The 20,139-nt window shown below is 39.8% G+C and overlaps 1 protein-coding gene across 5 annotated transcripts in view; it reads left to right on the top strand.

The window, feature by feature from the left end:
* Positions 1 to 10,422, top strand: part of LOC120545570 (mediator of RNA polymerase II transcription subunit 13-like) — an 80,720-nt gene extending 70,298 nt beyond the window's left edge. For all 5 annotated transcript variants that reach the window (XM_039780037.1, XM_039780035.1, XM_039780039.1 and 2 more), the window contains exons 17-31: positions 470 to 1,398; positions 1,693 to 1,872; positions 2,023 to 2,252; positions 2,359 to 2,557; positions 2,640 to 2,892; positions 2,999 to 3,251; positions 3,688 to 3,876; positions 3,997 to 4,220; positions 4,323 to 4,465; positions 5,068 to 5,226; positions 5,503 to 5,667; positions 6,015 to 6,178; positions 7,367 to 7,531; positions 7,713 to 7,822; positions 8,523 to 10,422. In XM_039780037.1, the coding sequence (XP_039635971.1) occupies positions 470 to 1,398; positions 1,693 to 1,872; positions 2,023 to 2,252; positions 2,359 to 2,557; positions 2,640 to 2,892; positions 2,999 to 3,251; positions 3,688 to 3,876; positions 3,997 to 4,220; positions 4,323 to 4,465; positions 5,068 to 5,226; positions 5,503 to 5,667; positions 6,015 to 6,178; positions 7,367 to 7,531; positions 7,713 to 7,822; positions 8,523 to 8,655 (3,496 nt within the window). In that variant the 3' untranslated portion in view covers positions 8,656 to 10,422. The remainder of the gene's footprint in view (positions 1 to 469; positions 1,399 to 1,692; positions 1,873 to 2,022; positions 2,253 to 2,358; positions 2,558 to 2,639; positions 2,893 to 2,998; positions 3,252 to 3,687; positions 3,877 to 3,996; positions 4,221 to 4,322; positions 4,466 to 5,067; positions 5,227 to 5,502; positions 5,668 to 6,014; positions 6,179 to 7,366; positions 7,532 to 7,712; positions 7,823 to 8,522) is intronic.
* Positions 10,423 to 20,139: the final 9,717 nt, after the last annotated feature.

Here is a 20,139-nt window from a genome sequence, read left to right as displayed (position 1 = left end):
TCCTGCTCTGCCTTTGAGAAAATGAAAGCTCAGATGGGCCGTTCTATGAGGTCATAACAAGCAAGATTACCTCCCCTTTCTCTGCTTTGCCCCCCCAGAGAATTTGGCCAACCCATGAGATCACCATCATGGCTTTCAAATGAGCAAAGTGGCAGTTGGTAAAGGCCACACCCCCACCCTCCACCTTGCCCCGCCCTCTCTCCTCCTCAATAGATAGAGACACAGAAATGGCACATCCTAAGGAAAGCTCATTGTGGGACTGGCTCTAGTGGCTGTAATTCTGCACCAAGGCTGAATTTCGGGAATATAATATAGATATAGTATTAGGGGACTACTAAGGTCTATAGAAAAGCATCCAAAGAGCACCATGTCATGGGACCTTTAAGAGCTGCTGCCCAGACATCTAAAGCAATCTTGTTCATCTATCTGACTATTAGTTTTTGTTTCCTTCAATGTGTTTGTTTTCCAGAAACATGCCCAGTGTCAACACCCTCACGGACCAGGAGTACGGCCAGATGAGCGCCACCACTGCCTCTGTGGGCACCACTGCTGGGATCCTCCCATCTCCTGCCACACCCCGCTTCTCTGTGCCCACTCCACGAACACCTCGTACACCACGGGGTATTAACGCTGCAAGCTCTGGGCAGGGTTCGGTGAAGCAGGATGTTACTGAGCTCAGCTCACCAGTCTCCACGCCTTCCACCAGCCTGCCTCTTAGTTCTGTAGAGCCCCTAGCTCGGCCAGGACCCTCCCTGCCTGAGGCCCACAGCCTATACGCTATCCTCCTGCTGTCAGACTCCGTCCTCAACGTCTTCAAGGATCGCAACTTTGACAGCTGCTGTATCTGTGCCTGCAATATGAATGTCAAAGGTGCAGATGTGGGGGTGTATATCCCTGATTCCACTTGTGAAGATCAGTACCGCTGTATGTGTGGCTTCAGTGCCATTGTGAACAGGCGGTTGGCCCATGGCACAGGCCTCTTTCTGGAGGATGAGCTGGATATTTACGGTCGGACTTCTGAGGTAGGCCGGGCGGCTGAGAGGAGGCTGGCTCTTTGCCGGCGGGAGCCAGCTATGGGTGACCCCAGGGCCAAGCGGCCGCAGGACGCAGCCCCTGCCTCTCCGTTAGTCATGATCCTTCTGCAGGAGCACTGCTCCCATCCCATTTCTTCCCTGGCATCACTGCATCTCCCCCTCAGCTGTTCCTGTCATGGCCGCAAGGGGGCACTGCTCCAAAGCTGGATGTCTGAAAAGCAGTGGGCAGATGGAAGTGATGCTTGTGTGGACTGTTACAATGCCTTGGAACAGGGGCTGCAGTATGTGGATAACCACACAGGAGGGAAAGTAGATCCAGCTGTTGTCAGAAGTACCGCACTTCACTCCTGGCCTCACACAAATGGTAAGAGGCATGATTTGACATGCAGGGGTTTGAACATACAATGAAAATACTGAATGCATCATTGTGTGTGATAAACTCCCTTTATAGATACTTGGTGAGAAAACTATTTTCATGTATGTCTACCTGCCTTTATGTTATCTTAACTATGTATCAATGTGTTTTGTGTGTTTATTTGTTTATTTTGTGTATAGAATCATGTTAACATGTGTGCATCTGTTCATGTATCTTTTGTGTGTGTGTGTGTGTGTGTTTGTGTGTTTGTGTGTTTGTGTGTGTGTCTGCCAATCTCCACAGTGGTGGACATGAACATGTTGTCGTCCCAGGATATGGTCCGTATACTGCTGTCTCTGCAGCCTTTCCTGCAGGATGCTATCCAGAAGAAGAGAACAGGACGGACCTGGGAAAACATCCAGCATGTTCAGGGTCCACTCACCTGGCAGCAGTTCCATAAGATGGCTGGGAGAGGCTCCTATGGTGAGTCAATATAGTCATTGTTTTCATGCAGAAAACTAATTCCCTGTCTTAGTTTTTTGCTGTATGTTACCTGTGATAGTGTGAAATGCACACATAAGTCATCCTTATACTGTAGGCAACTAAACATGGTACTATTTCTGTTTGTCTAAGGTTCAGAGGAGTCACCAGAGCCCTTGCCCATTCCTACAGTGTTACTGGGCTATGACCGGGAGAGGGAGTTCTTGGCATTGTCCCCTTTGGCGTTAACCTTTTGGGAGAAGTTGCTGCTGGAGCCTTATGGCGGGCAGCGGGATGTGGCATATGTGGTGCTGTGTCCCAATAGCCCCTCTCTTCTGGCTGCAGCCCGAGCCTTCTTCCAGGAGCTCAGCGCTGTTTACGAGGTAAGAGAGTAGATTCTGAATCAGAAGCATTGTAGAGTATCAACACATATTGTAATATAATGTGATAAGTGAAGAGAATGAACAGTAGCCTTGATTCCATTTTCAGACGTGCCGCCTAGGGAAGCACCGTCCTCTGGCCCAGGTGTCCAGGGATGGCCTTGTGCGTGTGGGGGAAGAAGTGGAGCCAGAAAAGCTGGAGGAGCTGGATGTGGACCAGTGGGTGACTGGACCCTGGGTTGGACAGCAGCACACTGACAACCTCAGCAAACTTAAACTTTACGCTTATGCCTGCAAGCAGCAGCTTGGTGAGAATATTGAAACTAATCTGATCTAATAAATAAAATCAACCAGGCACTGCTAATGAACTCTTTTTTTTCTTTCTTGCAGGTCCCCAGCTGTCAGTCTTGCCTTTGGACAGCAGTCTTCTGTTGCCTCCCAAAGTCCAGGCTCCCTTAAACCCTACATCCTCAACCCAGCCCTCCTCATCTGGGCAGCCTCAAGTTTGGGGCCCTGAGGGTGAACAAGCTCCGGGGACTGTTTGTTCAGGAAACGCTTCGACAACCCAAGGAGCAAGCAGTGACATTAAAGGGCCTTCCAGTGCAACACCATCAACCAACACACCAGCAGAAACCCCTGAACTGTAAGACCCAAATTATTAAGGAAATGACATCAACTTAAATTCTGCCCCACACATTTGAACTAGTACAATTATAGTACAACTTCTTTCTTCTCTTGCTCTCTTTCAGCACTGCCGAGCAGTCTAGGATCGGCATCCCCACTGTGGCCGACTCAATGGAGAGCCACGCAAACCCACCAGCTATTGTTATTTACATTGTGGATGCTTTTCTGAGCTCAAGTGGAGCGAGAAATGAAGGGGGAGAGGAAGAAGAGGTTGACGAGGTGGAGGCCAGCAGCATTTGGCTACTAGGGCTTCTTCGCTGCTACACAGAGATGCTACAGACTTTGCCAGAGACGATGAGACCGGCACTGGTGCTACAGGTAAGAAGACTTAGATTCTTACACTGTACAGAATTAAAGTTGACACAGCGGTAGCGGTAGCAGCAGAGAGTAGAAGCCATCAGGCAAGTGTTATTTAAATAAACTCCAGGTGTACTTACAAACTTTCAAATGCCTTGTTTTATGAGTACAGAACCTATTTGTACTGTAGAAGTTTGTTACCATTCCGGGCATTATTAGTAGGGTAATTTACGAGATACACCTTTGGTTCCATTAGCGCCTGCACTAAGCCATTTGGCTGATAGCGCTAACTCGACCAATGTTAGACCAAGGGAAAAAAGCTTCTGGGGGGGTGTTTAGCTCGAGGTCATGGTGCAAAGGACCCTAGGGTGAAATTACTCCGAACCATCCCTTTAAACAGAACTTAAACTTGCTCTTGTAATCATCTTTTCTTTCCATCTTAATGTGTCTTACTAAGGTGGTGCCGTGCCAGTACCTTCTTCAGCCAGCCAGTGGGGAGAGCCATTTCTACCTGCAACATCTACGCTCCCTGTCCTTCTCCTGTTACTCCCAATGCAGACGTCTGCTGCCCCAACAAACACACATCAAGTCCCTGACTGGCTTTGGACCAGTGTCCACTGTCAATGCTGTTCTTAAGAGTCCAGAGGTAGGCATGGAAATACAGCAACTTTAGTCGTATTTTCCACTAAAAATTAGTGTAATGTACTTGCTCATTCCCATATTAATCCACTTTTTTTGTCTTGAAATCTGAATTTTACTCCTTCAGCACCCCAGCCCACTGCAGCTGTACACTCCCCCCTTTATCCTTGGTCCGACCCGTCCCAAGCAGCCAGAAGCCGGCGAGATATGGGCAGAGCTTCCTCCCAAATATAATGTGCTCTTTGTTGGCTATTGCTTATCACACGATCAGCGCTGGATCCTGGTGTCCTGCACCGACCAGCAAGGGGAGCTCTTGGAGACCAGCATTATCAACATAGATGTACCCAACAGGTGTGGAAAAGTTGTCCTAATTCTGTGCACAGTTGTCTTTTTTAATTGTTCTGCTTTTGTTTGTATGAGACAAAACTCTGATCGCCTACGTACTTTTTTCAGATTGCGGCGTCCCAAGGTTTCAGCCAGGAAAATGGGACTACAGAAGCTGTGGGAATGGTGTATTGGCATCATCCAGATGACCTCACTGCCATGGAGGATTGTGATTGGTCGATTAGGCAGACTGGGGCACGGGGAGCTGAAAGGTGAGTTACGTTCATTCAGAAGAAACCAGGTTTGTCTTGATGAATAGGACTTACAGATTAGTTATGTGCAGAGGAAATATAGAGTTCCCGTTTGTTGCAAGATATCATTATTATTTAGTTTTTTTTATTTTAATGTGAATACAACATTACTTAATAACTTAATACATAACCACTTTGTTTCCCAGAGTGCTGACAAGTAAAAATGAGTGTTCATTTGGAAATATGTCTCTGCTTTGAGCAAAGACAAGGCAGTAAGTAGGGTCGTTCATTCAGCATAAACTGTGACTTATGTTATCTATTATCTTTGTCCATTTCCTAATATCCATTTATAGTACATACACTGCAAGATTCAATACTGTATTGCCATACAACTTAGTTAGGAATTTGCCTCAGTGTGCTTATGACAGAATAACAGACAATCACAGCATAACTGTCAAGACATATAATAAGAATTTGTTTTGCTCTCTTTTATTTCCCCTCAAGAATTCTGTCGAAATTAAATTATTTTAGAGAATGATCCACTTATTATCATATCTGTAAATATCTCTGCATTTATCTTGTTTTCTCAATTGCACGTGCACCTCCCACCCTCTCTCAACCAGACTGGAGCTCACTCCTTGGGGAGCATTCCCTCCATTCAATAGGGCGCCAGCTGAGGGAGGCTTGTCGTATGTGTGGGATCTCAGCTGCCGACTCTCCCAGCATCCTCAGTGCCTGCCTGGTAGCCATGGAGCCACAAGGTTCCTTTGTGATCATGCCTGGTAAGTAACCTGTCCACTTTGTTAAACTGTAATAATATTGGATATTGCAGTACACTGGAATGTTTAGTTTAGTTTCACATTAACAAAAAAAAAACGAGCTATATAATTGTGCAGATAAGAAAAACTGTAAATGAGTATGAAATTAAATAAAGAAACAGTAGTACTAATAATAGTTTACTGCTAATTTAAACACTGATTTTTCAAAGAGTTTTCTAGGGATGTAACACCCAGTATAAATAGACACGTCACCTTCGCTGTGTTTCTCTATGTGTCCAGATGCAGTCACCATGGGCTCAGTGTTTGGCCGGAGCACTGCTCTGAACTTGCAGACCTCACAGCTGAACACTCCTCAGGATGCTTCCTGTACACACATCCTAGTCTTCCCAACTTCTGCCACCACCCAGCTGGCACCCAGCTCCTACCCTACTGAGGACAATAATGGTAATGTCTAGCAGGATAACAGTCATACTGTAGTTACAAGATTACTTATTGTGTCTTGAGACATACATAAAGTATGCCCTTGTTTAAAATGGTTAAGATATAATATTTTGTACCAACAGGTGGCATCTTTGTGCTACAACATCTCTACGCACAGTCACAAATGGCTTGTGCAAAACATGATGAAGTTCTAGATCTGGACTATATTGGGCCCCTTTCTGGGATTATTAATTGTGTTGGTGGGAAATTACTCCCAACTGGAGCTGTGTCATTGTTAATGGGGTTAGGGTCAAAGTTTAAATTAATTGGGGCTGTGCTGGTATTGTTTTTATCTCTGTTTTTTCCTTCAGACGACATGTTCGATCTGCCCTTTCCCGATGAACTGGAGAACGACATAGGCCATGACATGATGCTGATAACAGGGAACCTCCACCCTTCCCCCAACACCTCTCCTGTGCCCTCGCCGGGTTCTCCATCCGGGATGGGAATAGGATCACATTTCCAGCACACCAAGGTGAGTCCTGGGCTGGTGAAAAGAAATAATCCTACAGTGGCTTGAGCTATAGAAAAAGACAAAGGAAAACAATAGCATAGCCTATATGTGAAAAAGGCATGGTACTATATTTACACATTACTTTATAGACATTATTTTTGAAAAAGGAAAGAACGCTGTCTACCGCTCAGACTCTGAACAGGAAGGAAGAGAAATACAGAGTATGATCAGACCTGATTGTGTTACTTTAAAAAGAAATAATAATAATAACTTTACTGAGATCTGTCCACTTAATCTAGCTGAGCAACCTTGAAATACCTAAACAATGCTGAAGCAAACCACAACAACGTATAAGACCATATATGACCTAGAGTATATCAAATTATTACAGAACATTTCATTAAGTACTGACAAACTGTGGGAACAGCGTGTAGTTGTACAATAACATGTTAAAGTGACTGTTACGCTTACTTATGTTAGTTATGTATGTTATTACTGTATTGATCTGCATGCAAACAAATGCAAATATGTATGTTGCAACATTTGTCGGTTAAAACCAGTATTTCTTCTCTTTAAATGGTGTTGCTGGGTAGCTCACTTGGTAGAGTGGGCGCCCATATGGAGAGGCTCAGTCCTCAACGCAGCGGCTCAGGGGTTGAGTCTGACCTGCGGCCATTTGCTGCATGTCTTCCCCCTCTCTTTCCCCCCTTTCCTGTCTACAGATGTCCTGTATATTAAAGGCTAAAATGCTCCAAAATATATTTAAATGATGTTGCTGGAGCTGTATGTATAACTAACTATTAAACTAAACTATGCTGTACAATACTATACTACAGTATACAATATACTATATTTTGATGTACAGGGATTGCATGCTATAACCTAGAAACATCTCCATTGACATAAAGTAATGTTGCATTCAAGCACAGTTCAAACCATGGAAAACCAAAAAATAAGCAGATCTCATTATGGCAATTGCTGAACTACAGAACATCTTCAGATCTCTTTTAATGCTTCTAATAATAAATATGCAATGTTATTCAGCTTCGTAATCAGTTTGGTCAGTACTCTTTTCATGCTTTTATGCATAACCTTGAAAATTATTTGTTTTTATTGTTCTTAAAGGAGGGCAACACACTCATGCCAGTGAACAGTCTCAGAATTGTAAGGTTTGTAATTAATAACTGTCTTTCTCCTGTGTGTGTATAGAGCCAGGGAGAGCGCTTGCTGTCCAGGGACAGTCCACCAGAAGAGCTGAAGCAGCAGCCGCTGGCTCTGGGCTACTACGTCTCCACTGCACAAGCAAATGGACTTCCTCACTGGTTCTGGGCCTCCTGCCCGCAGGCTGAGAGCCAGTGTCCACTTTTCCTCAAGGTACTCAAAACACTGCATGTGTGTGGGTTAGATAGACAAAGCCAGTAAAGCTTATTTTATTTGAGAGAAATACATACAGAGAAAGAAGAATTTGTACAGAAAGATGCATACAGCTGCTCACTACAGTATAGCCAGGCATTGTTCTGCATTTGACATCGTGTCATGTGTTTATTTACTTCAGGCCTCCCTCCACCACCACATCTCCATAGCCCAGTCTGATGAGCTGGTGTCAGACAAGACTAAGAGGACCCCTCACCCCTTAGACTCAAAGACCACCTCTGATGTGCTCAGGTAAATACATAACACATGTTGTCCCTTTTTAGATTTCTTTGTCATCTGCTTTATAGAAAGCAGCTACTGGAGGGCGAATACAAAACAGGCGAAAGCCTTCAAAGTCTGTGGCCAGTGGTCTTAATGAAGTAGTTGATATAAATCTATGTATTTAAAATATCTGTTCGTTATAAGTAAGTGTTACACTTACATTCTCATAGTTAACAACACAGAAGCATTTTTCTTGCAATTGCAATGTGTGCTAAGAGCAAGTTTATGTGTTAAAGTGATTTTTTTATCAGTAAAAAAAAAAAACTGCTTATCATTTGCATATGCATCATAATTGATGAGAGCTAATAATAGTGGTTTCATATAACATTACAAAAACTTGTATTTATTGTTATAATTGTCTTGATTAAATCTAAATATCTCATTAATAATTGATTAATGATAAAGATATAAAAAAAACATAGTTCATTTCAGTTATATATCAAATTACATGCTACAAAATTGTGATAATTTTTTTTTAGCCAATACTTAATAAATATTTAATATCAGAAGTGAAAAACATATAGTAGTAGTAATAGTGCATACAATTATGATTAAGGAAATCAAGGTGGATTCACTGGATAAACCTTTAGAATATATACAATTTAAATATGTTTAAAAGGTCAGAATTTCTTACAAATTCTTATTGCTAAAATTGTATATTTAATAACAGGTTTGTATTGGAGCAGTACAACGCCCTCTCCTGGTTGACGTGCACCCCTGCCACCCAAGATCGCCAGTCCTGCCTGCCTGTCCACTTGGCTGTACTGATCCAAATGTACAATGCCATCCTGAACATGCTTTAGCTGTGTGAGACTTCAAGGAAAACTCTAGGGGACTGATGGTTACCTTCATTTCCTCTGTGCCTACGCTTCCTTCTTCTGGGCACCAGAGAGCACCAGAGCTCTTCTGTTGCTTTGGGTAGACGTGGATTTAATGGTCGAATAAAGGACAGAGCATGTCAGACCTTCACATGCCTGGAACGTATAGAGTAAGAAGAGTGAAAAGCTCCGAACAGAACTTTAACTTTCACTTGTGAACTGCGTCACCCTGCAAACCCAGTACATTTGGTACCTTCACAACTGGTCCTGTGCCAGTTATTTACAGGTACTCTCTAAGGGGGGAAAACCGATGGATCTATCCAACTATGCCCATTTTATTGACATATCACACTGTTAACTTTCTCCTGATCAAAATAGCATTATATCCCACTCGGGCTACACCTCTTAGTGGCATTTGAAGCATCTGACATTTACAGAGAAGCTTTATCAAGATTCTCTTTATACTTTCACCTGTGAAATGGGACGTCTGTGCAGGGCCACATCCACTAACTCCAATTTGTACAACCAGCAAAGTGGCATGACAACACAAACACATAGCTTTGTTACATTAATGACGCTTTTACATTTTTGTATAGAACTGCACCGTTGAGCTTCATGGGACTTGCAGTCGGTCGATTAATCTTTTCCCTTTACTCTGAAAGGGGCAAACAGTCCTCATTTACTCCACAGGGGAAGCATTTGATAATGGCACTTTTTCCCTCACCTTCCAAAGTGTTGTAGATATGAACACAATGGAAAATATTTGACCAGTTAAGACAGAAGTGTTGTTTATAATGTAAGACATACATTTGCAAAGAATTGAGACTTATTTTTTAATATTTAAAACAAGAAAATGAGAAACTTAAACAAGGCCTTTTTCCCAATTGACTGTTAATTGTCTTGGGAGCGGAAATTAAAAAAATGTAATTTTAATGCAATTGTAAAGATGCCATATTTATACAAATTATATCATAGAATTTGATATATATATATATATATGTGTATATACATAAATATATATTACCTCTTCCAAGCAGGCACTTAATGATAAGGGTGATGGGCACAACCATCTCTTTAGAAGTGGACCCAGTATGAACATTAATTAAAGAAAATGCATTTTAGTTGTTTTATTTTATTTTATACAGATACTGAACATTTCACCTTTTATTTAATGAGTTTAAATTAAATGAATTGATGCAGGAGATACAGTATACTCTATATTTATAAAGTGTTTCTCTTCTGCTAAAAAAAACTTGAAATAGGCAATAGAAGACCATGGTATTTCAACATTGCAAGATTATTAAATATTTAAGAATGATGCTTTATTTCATTGGCTCTCCGAAATGATGTCAAGCAAACCATTAGAAAGGCCTGTCTCTTCAGCTTCACTCAGTCTGCTCTTTGTTAGATTCCTAGCATGTTTGTATATATACACTTTTCAGCTGTGTTTTTTGGAATTTCTTAAAGCTGTACATTTCATGCTGGTTGGTTTACTTTTAAGTGATTCATATCAAAGTATTTTTTTTGCTGTGAGCTTTTTTTGATATACAGTATACAGAACAAAACTCATTTAATTACAGCCAAGAGGTTGGATTGCCAAGTAAGTGTACACAAATGTACAGACAAGGGCAAGTTTGCAAAAATTTGTCACATCTGTCATCACTTTGAATATCAAACAGATCCACTTTAGTGGGAGATATCTGTTACTTTTACACTCTTTTTTTAGTAAATTATTAAAACTCTTGAAAATGATTTTGTGTTCAGTGTTCTCTTTTAAATCTAAAAGACTGTAAACAGATTATAAATATATTTACTCAAGTAATGCACTTAAGTACAAACGTAAGTACTTTTTACTGCACCACATTTATCTGACAGCTACTAGTTAATGTTCAGAGAATACTTTAGTGCTTTTACATTTTGAATCCAGAGCTTTTAGTTGTAAATGAGTATTTTCACAATTTGCTATTTTTATTTAAGTAAACAACCTGAATAGTTTGTCCACTGCTGATAATCAATTTGCAAAGTACATACAGTTTATTAAAAGACTAATAAAAGGCAAATGTAGAAACGCACACAAAAATTCCGATGACCGCTGAATATTTATTTTCAGTTTTGAGCGATCTGTTCTTTCTCTTAATTTTTTCTTAATTACCGTAGGCAAATGATGATGTATATCTATTTTTTTTTTTTAGAAACAGTAAATGCTGGAGCATGACAGTTCAAAGATGAAATTGTGTGAATAGAGATAAGCGATTTAATACACTGTGCTGTCAAGAGGTGTGAATAATTGTTTTCCTACATCTGCCTTCCATATTACAACATCCAAAGATATACATCCAAGGCTTTACTAGTGTCATTGTGAATAAGACTAAATGATGAGTTGATACCCGTGCCTTTGAAGAAGAGCAATGTTTACTTAGTTCTTTGAAGCAAAAAAGAAAAGCGATACTGTGGAGTGACTATCACCCAGCTGATGTCTATCCTGTTCAACAAGATAGTCTAGTTTTATAAAGATGTGTTCGGCTCACTTGTGCAAACATAAATGCTGATTACATTCCCTCAAAAAGCACTGAAACAAAAGGGATTAAAGTAAATTAACTTTTATCACATTAAATAAAGCTTTGCCTGCATTTATGTACCTGTGTCAGCTGGCATAGGTCAGAGTTACAAAAAAAATGGCTAAGGAAATGGCAATAAGTCAAGAAACAAGGAGTGCCACATTAGTGTCGTACTGTACTCACAATGAAGCCAAAATCAGGAGGGAAGGCTGCTGGAAGCCAGCGGCATGTTTGATTTAATAAACACTTAAAACACTGTAGGCATGCTGTCATGTCTTAGCTGCACAATTTTTAAATTAGTTCAATTAGGGACAACCTCAAATATAGGAGAGTCAACTGCCTGTGTGTGTGTGTTTGTTAAAGGTTTGGGCATTGTGTAAGTAAGAGCTATTTTCATTTTGTGTGGTGTAGTGGAGGAGTTTGAATATGTAATGACAACAGAGATAAAGAGGTAGTGTAGGAGGTTATATTTTACCATCAGGGTCACATAAAATCCTTGAGTGGAAAACTACATTTTAATAGAACCTAAAAAAAGCCTAATGGACAACAGAACTAGACAAAAAGTCAGTGTTTAGGGGACTGGGCAGCTCGAGGACACCATGAATGAAAAGGAGCAGGTACCTGAAGAGTAAAAGCCACTGAAGAGTCACTTGTCGTGGTAGGGCTGTCTAATGGCCATCACAACTGGAGGCAGTGGACTCTTAATTGACTGCAATGTGTTTTCCACAGATGGCCTATTAGGCCATGGCCATTCACCTGTTATCTTGCTTGCCAAATGCATTGCTGCAACCAAATGGCCTACAGACTGTACAAAGGAGGCCAGGGTCCTGCTTGACATAGCATTAGCGCAAACACAATTAGAAGTCAATGACGTTTCATGTCGCTTTTCTGCTAACAGTGCACCACAGGAGATGACAAGGTTGTTCAAAAAAGCCCTCTTAATGGAGTGAAAAGCAGGCTTGTGCAAAATTCAGAATTTCAGAATTGGCCTCCATTCAATTCATGAATTGGAATTTGAATTGAATTGACTCCGCCCCACAGGAAGTTGAATTTGAATTTGAATGACAGGAAGTGGAATTAAATTCATGGCAATTCAAAGAAATTCCACACAGTCACACAACAGAAAGAATGTGTTGAATCTCACATACATTCAGTGTTAGGAAGGTTACTTTGGAAATGTAATTGCTTACTGTTATAAGTTACCCATTATAAATGTGGTTTGGATGACTTTATTTGGATTACTTTATCAATTCAAAGCAATTTCCTTTTAATTTGAATTGCACATTTTATCTCAGTAATACAACTAAATACAATTACATCAATTTTGTAATTTAATAAAATAATTTCATTACACGTCACTAGTCACTCCTCAACCCTGCATACATTTTGTTCCAAAATGTAGATCACTCTTTAAGAGAACAAATATTTCTATTAATTCCACAATTGACAAGAATTGTTTTCTTAATTTACAATAAGTAATAAGTAAAAAGTGTGCTTGCATGCTTTTAAACACATATGTCATCCAGTGTTGGTGGTTACTCCTTACGAAGTAATGTCATAATATAATCAAATTTGGCTGTAACTGAGTAATGTAACACATTGATGTTACTGTTACTGTTGTGTTGTGAGTTGGTGTGTTTAAGCCCTTTATGAGCTATATGCCAGGCTCTTGCTGTTTTGCGCTACAGTAATGTAATGAGTAGAGTAATGAGTTACTATCCATTATGTTGTTTTTTTAAGTGAATAATGTGTATTACACTTTCTTGAGTAGTGACCCCAACACTGATGATGATGAAATATTAGTAGCATAATAACATCAAGAGATGGTTTTCAAAATAAAAGACTGTCAGTCTGTTAACTTACTTGTAGATGCCTTTTGAAATTTGAAGTAGCCTTGATGGAGCCACAGACTGGAGCACTGTAGTGCTTGCATATGGCTCTGTGGTTTCCAGGTGTTCTTTTTGGAACTGGTTCTTCAAAATGAACTAGTACAGATGACCTTTTAGGCCTGCTATTATTTTCCATGTCGCTGTTATTATAGGTGACAAATCTATAAACGTTGAAAGGGAGTTGTAAGGGACTTCTGAAACTTAAAAAGTCCAGTGTTGACCTAGCCTGGGTAAACCCTGATGAACTTCTGGCAAATTTGAGATTTACTCCACTCTCAGTTACAACTGAGAAGGGTCTGGTGTCAACCAGGCTAGTGTTGACCATCAAATTGTGTAGAAAAGAAGCTTTCAAACAAATGTCCACCTCAAATTGTTGGGCAACCATTTTAAATACTTGGTTAAAGTAAAGCATTCTGGGAAATGGAGTCATGTTCCACAAAATTACAATTACAATAAATCACACTTAATTATTTGTTCTGTGACTAGAGCTTTGAACATTTATTGCTGGGGGAAAACATTTTCTGTTAATGTAATCTGTGCAAGTAGTTCAAACTAATATCATTCATAGAATATGTAATGCAATCATATCTGACATATATTGTAAAACTTCACTTAAATTATGTATATGAATTTCTCTCTTCTTTCCTTTAATTCAAATTTGAATTGTAATTCTAGATCTTGTTTTTGACATCAATTCAAATTCAAGAATTGAATTGGAATTTAGGAGTCTTTCTCAATTCAATTCTGAACTGTGCACAAGCCTGGTGAAAAGGTTGACTTACTCTAACTTTCCGGCTTATTGAAATAAAACAGTGACATGTAATGGAAATGTATTTTGGATTCATACTTAGACTATACCAAATCAACAGATTCTACAGCATGATGCCCACAACTTTATTTTACAGTAACTAAGTAACTATTATATAGATCTACTATAAGAGTGGATGTAATAGATACACAAAAAGATCAGAATTCAAGGAAACATAAAGGCCAAATTGTTGACTGACTCACATTTTCACAAATCTCACCAGAATGGCTGGTCATTAGGTCTACTTCAGTTACTTCACAAAACACAGTAACATGTTTGGTGCAATTCATTGTAAATATAGATCTTTACAGAATTCACCATCCTGTCTCCTCTGCCCAAAAGAGAGCAGGGGTGCATGAAAGATCAGGGCCATTCTGTCGCTCCAGATGACCCGTGAGAGTGCTCCATTTGCAGGCGTGACTTTGGCAGGGCAGAGCCATGTGCTGTTTTGACATGCCCTCTCCCTCTGAAGTGGAGGCAGCTGGGTGCTGTAGCTTCACACTGTTTGTAAATGGTGGTAAGACTGCTGAATTTTCTGAACTTCAAAGAGAGAGGGAAAGGGACATACAGCACACACAGACACACTGTCTGGTGTCTGTCATGGCAGCCTTTAGCCAGTGGTCATGTAGGGGGTTGGACAACGTGGTAGGTCTTATCTCTGTCTGACCCCTGATATGCCAGCCAGGTCAGCAAGGGTTCAGAGCTCTGCAACAGCTGTGGGTGGTGCAGGTCAGGGTCATCACCATCTAATGTGAGAGCCATGAGTTTGGGTGGTTGTAGGACTGATAGCTCCTGCTTTAATTTGATGTGACCTTTAATGTGAATAGTTTATAAATTGCTTTGTTACCAGCAGAGACATACACACACTGAGAACCATGTGGAAACGGGTTTGGGAGGTTCAGAAAATGTTATAATATACCTGTAAAATAAAAGTGTGGTGGTTCTAGAGAAGTTGAGCGATCCCAATTTATTTACTTGTATTATTGTACCTGTGTAAAGTTAGTTATTGTAAGCTAAGTTATCTAAGCTGTGCTCCACATGAATCAGCGTCCATCCTTATCCTTATCTGTAGTGACATTATAAATTGACTTCTATGCAATTACAACCGTTCACTCCACATACATAAGGTTTTTCTATTATACTCTATTATTATTGCTCTTTAAAGGGTCGATTACATGTGTATCTCAGTTTTGTAGACTTTTGCCAACAGCTCAATTTGAAAACAGTGAATAATTGGGTGATCTGGCCTTTCAAAAACGTAATAATCAGCCCCATCCTAAATTTGGTCTACACTGTAAACCCAGATTTAGTTGTAATTAAACTTTTTAGGGGTCACTACTTATTCTTTCATGTTTGTTAAAAACCATATTCATTACTAAATCACTAGTTGTTTGTAATAATCAGCTTAAGTACTGTATGCAGGGGCGTAGCACAAAATTCTGGGTCCTGTAGAAAGGCATTTTCTATGGGCCCCTCTCCACATCCATAGGTATTCATTCTAATCTATCTTTTTGGGCCCTCCTCACATGAGGGCCCTGAGTACTCAGTCCCCTTTCCCCCCCCCAGTCCGATGCCCCTGACTGTATGCAGTGCACAGATCATATTAGAGATAACTAAGGATGTTAAGTTTCTGTATGGGAGGGGCAGGTACATTTGAACTGTTCTGCGCTGAAGCAGTGCAAAGGCTCATGGGAAAATAATATGTTCTGAACGGTTTCTGTCCTAGTTAAAGTGTGTTTTTATAATGTTCTGGTAATTTTGTAAAAATATTTATTAATTTAACTTTTTTTTTTAAGTAAGTGCTGTAGTATAACTAGCAGGAGACAAGTTATAATTGAGGTAAGTTTGGAGACATTACCTTATTTAATCATGAAATTAATACTGTAAATATTTTTGTTGTATCTCTTTTCGGTGTTGTAATTTGTAGATGTCCCTAAGCACTCTTACTGTCCGGTTTCAGCAGCAGCAGCAGAGAGCAGAAGCCAACAGGCAAGTGTTATTTAAATAAACTTCTGGTGTACTTACAAACTTTCCAATCCATCGTTTTATGAGTGCATAACCTATTTGTACTAGTGTAGAAGTTTGGTATCATTTCGGGCATTATTAGTGGGGTCATTTACAAGCAGTGTTGGGAAGGATACTTTCAAAACGTATTTCGTTACAGAATACAGAATACATGCCCACAAATGTAATTTGTAACGTATTCCGTTACGTTACTCAATCTGAGTAACGTATTCTGAATACTTGGATTACTTCAGGATTACTTCCACATTGAATTGCGTTTTATAAGTGTAGGAATGCGGCCATCACATACAGCTTACTAAACAGGCCTATTATGGTGTGTTCTTTTTATTCCAACTAGCTGAATGTGTACCTGAACAAGCAGATAGATTATTGTATTGGTAGTCCCGAACTGCATACTACAAAAATCTAACCGCAGTCTTGCTACCACGAGCTAATTTTAGCTAACGTTAGCTAGCATGTCAAACGGGGCTAGTCAGTCATTAAACGGCTCTTGAGCTAGTAAATCAGCACGTAGGAGAATGTAACGTCGCACGTCAACGTTAAAATAGCAAGGTGACCAGTAAAACTACAGCAGACGACTACCCTTGGCTAATTAAAAAAATAACTTACTTTAAGCTGCTTCTTCAGGTTGGAGGTGGAATAATTTGGACACTGAAAGGAGGTTGGTTGCTGGCAAGCAGAAGCTGCACTGCACAGTTATATTTAATTCTCCCTGTTCGTTCTTTAATGTGAAATGCTGTTTGAATTTCCAATATAGAAACTTATTCCTGCCCTGGCTCTGTCGTGCCAGTTCCGACTCCATTGTGACTGATCACGCAAATAGCAAATTTTTTCCGATTTCATATCGGGGCTTCTGGAAAATGCATAGAGTTGCCTTAATTTATTCTGAGTGAATAAACTCGTGAAACAGAGAAGTATCGTCATGTAATCCATTGATTTCAACAATGTAACTGTATTCTAAATACCAACTATTTAAATTGTAACTGTAACGGAATACAGTTACTCATAATTTGTATTCTGAATACGTAACGCCGTTACATGTATTCCGTTACTCCCCAACACTGTTTACAAGATACAAACGGGGATCCATTAGTGCCTGCACTAAGCTATTCAGCTGATCACGCTAACTCGTCCAATGTTAGACCCAGCTGAAAAAAGCTTCTGGGGGGGTTGTTTGGCTCAACGTCATGGTGCAAAGGACCCTAGGGTGAAATTACTCCGAACCATCACTTTAAGGCAATGGGTGTCCACGCAAATGTCTAGTAAAGTCAACTAATTTGGGATAACAGTGTAACAGTACCACTCTCCGTCTATATTTTAATGATGGTAGGAAATGTGCAAATATCAACATTTCTTCCCCTCACACCAATAGAGGAGGTCAGTTGCTGGTATTATGTCATTAGTATTCATTTCAATTATTGCCCTCGCTTTCTCGGTGCTCCTGTGCAAGGCCAGCTCCAGCCAATTAAATCCTCAGCCATCTCCCAGATGGCTCCAAGGAAATGCAGCTCTTGGCGCAGCTTACACTCAACGCAGAGAGCCATCAACAGCTTTTGTTTAAAGGGTCCCTGCTGAAGCGACAGAACATCTGCCAACTCAGCACGGCCGCCTGTTTGGAAACATCTGTTTTTGTCTGGGAGTGCTTTCCATCCACAGCATCTGCATTTGCATAGTTTTTGTTAGAAGAGGGCCGCCGAAAGGAGCACACAGAGTTTGCGATTCTCCTTCCTGTAAATCTCTCATTGCAGGGTATTACATCCTTCAAGCCAATGAGAACTCCACTTAACACTTTAGCCAATGTAAATAGAGGAAGATAAAAGCTCTGCGGACTTCAAAGTAGTCCCTGTGCGCCCCTCTCGTGCACACATCAAAACGCAAGAGAGAAAACAATCTGTCATTTATGTCGGATATAAAAGTTTAATCCCCTCAATGACTGTATGCCACAAGCAATCTAGGAAGGCTGAGTGGGGAAGGTAGGTCTACATGTATGAAAACTGAGGAGGAGGACTTGGATTTGGCACTCATTTTGTAAATCAAGTTAATGTTTCTCAATGTAACTAAATGTGTACTCATTATTTATGAACTGGAATGACTTAACTCAGTGTCTCATAATATTCCTGTTACATTTTAGTTGGACACATTTGAATATTTCATTAATTTACTGTTTACTCAGCATTTGCTGGAAGTTTCCTTTATTGAAAGATCAACTCTCACAGATCCATCGCTGTCTCATTATGATATTTATTACAAGTTTATCTCCACTTATTAAAACTCCTAAGATTTTCAACATTAATTAGTAGGGTTGAAAATAAAATGGGACTTGAAAGTAGTCCTAGTTGGGAAAGTTTAGAAAAAGAAAAACATCTACTGAATACACTGCATGTTAGTTAGTTTGATGTTAGTTTATAAGGCACATGCAGGTATGTCTTTCATGTTCAATTCAACTTTATTTCAGATGCACAGGTCCCTATCAGTTTAAAAATATGTAAAACACAACAACAAAGTCAAAACAAAAAGTTACATAAACTGAAGTTCATAAGATCAAAGTGATTAAAACATACAGACATTTGTTCCAATGTTTCCAAAAGCAAGATGTGTACCTTGTGTCACTCTGTGTGGGGTTTTTAAAGCCATTATAATTTAAATTTTGTAATAAGTTAAGTGACACAATACATTTGTACATAAAAGTTCTCAACACAGCATGAAAGGTGGGAACATTGCTAGTCACAAACACATGACTCGCACTTGTCCATCTTGGCAGTTTGAGAAAGATTCTGAATGCGTCATTAAATGCCACCTGAAGCTTTCTCATTTTTGTCTTACTGTAGCTGCACCACAAGTAAGATGTATAGAGTGGAGTACAGTAGGCTCTAAAAAGGGCAGTTTTAACATCATCTGTGCACATGTGAAATTTGCGTGCCGGCATATTGGCTTGTGCTTACAGTTTGCAACACTGGCACTGCACATCATCATCATCACGTAAATCATTTCTGATGATGTGACCCAAATATCTCACTTTTTCTGTTTACCACATTTAGTGCTTGGTTTGCCATCATAAAGAACTAAAGAATAACTTGCCTCTGAACCTCCTTTGTTTTTGCAATCATGACAGCACTCTTTTTAGAGTTAAATGTGATGTCATGCTGCACACCCTACTATGCAGACTCAAAGCAGTTGTTGTAGGCCAGCACTATAAGGAGACAGGACGACTGAGCCATCACCATACATCAGATGATCAAGAACACTATCCCCCACCATACTTCTACTTTTGCACTAAACATTTCAGAAAGATCATCCATATACAAATTGAAGAGAAGAGGTGACAGTATTCCACCTTGTCGGATCCATTAGTCACTAAAAAAGGTGCCGATATACTCTTTCCCCATCTCATCTGCATGGTTTGATGTAAATACCAAAAGTGCAAAATCCTTATGTCAAACAATTTTCCGTGATGAATACGATCAAAGGCTTCTGACGCATCCAGAAAACACATATTGTAGTGTTATGTCTTCTATACTTACTAAAAATTTCCTTCAGTGCATATATACTGTATATACAAATCTGTGCCATGCTTACTTTTAAAACCAAATTGATCATCAGTGGTTATGAGGTATTTTATATATTGATATTTATATCTTGATATATATTAATGACTATATTAAAATTAATTGAGCAGTAAGCCTGTTCTGAGATGGCAGGGAAACAAGTAGCAAACTGATGTGTGTGGGTGTGGCTCTAGCATATTCAGCCATGTGATTTGGCTTAGTCATATTTTCCACAGAAGTCTGTTAGAAAGCTGACAGTCGTAGATGCATAAGCTTGTAACAGCTGTTTATCATTGATCATCACATCACTGATCTATCAAAGCACAGCTGTTACTTATAAGACATAAATATTAATATGCTAAAACAAAATCTCTACATACAGGATTACTATTTATGAATTTGCTTCTTGTTTTCAGAATAAAATAAAATAATTTATCCATAATTCAACATTTTTATTATATCTTTTTCAATACTAAAGCCCATAGCTGCTGATTCTAAAAACCAATAAGCCATCGCACACTTCAACCCCCGCTTGGCATCATGATGAGGCCTATCAACGCCTCTGGGATGTAAAACCCAGCCTCTCCAGGCTCATTGTTACATTATTTAATTAATTATTTGACCTTATTATTAGGAGGAGGTTC

This window comes from Perca fluviatilis, chromosome 17 (assembly GCF_010015445.1).
Source record: "Perca fluviatilis chromosome 17, GENO_Pfluv_1.0, whole genome shotgun sequence".
Lineage (NCBI taxonomy): Eukaryota > Metazoa > Chordata > Actinopteri > Perciformes > Percidae > Perca > Perca fluviatilis.
The sequence above is the reverse complement of the archived record's forward strand: the minus strand, read 5'-3'. Positions and strand labels throughout refer to the sequence as shown.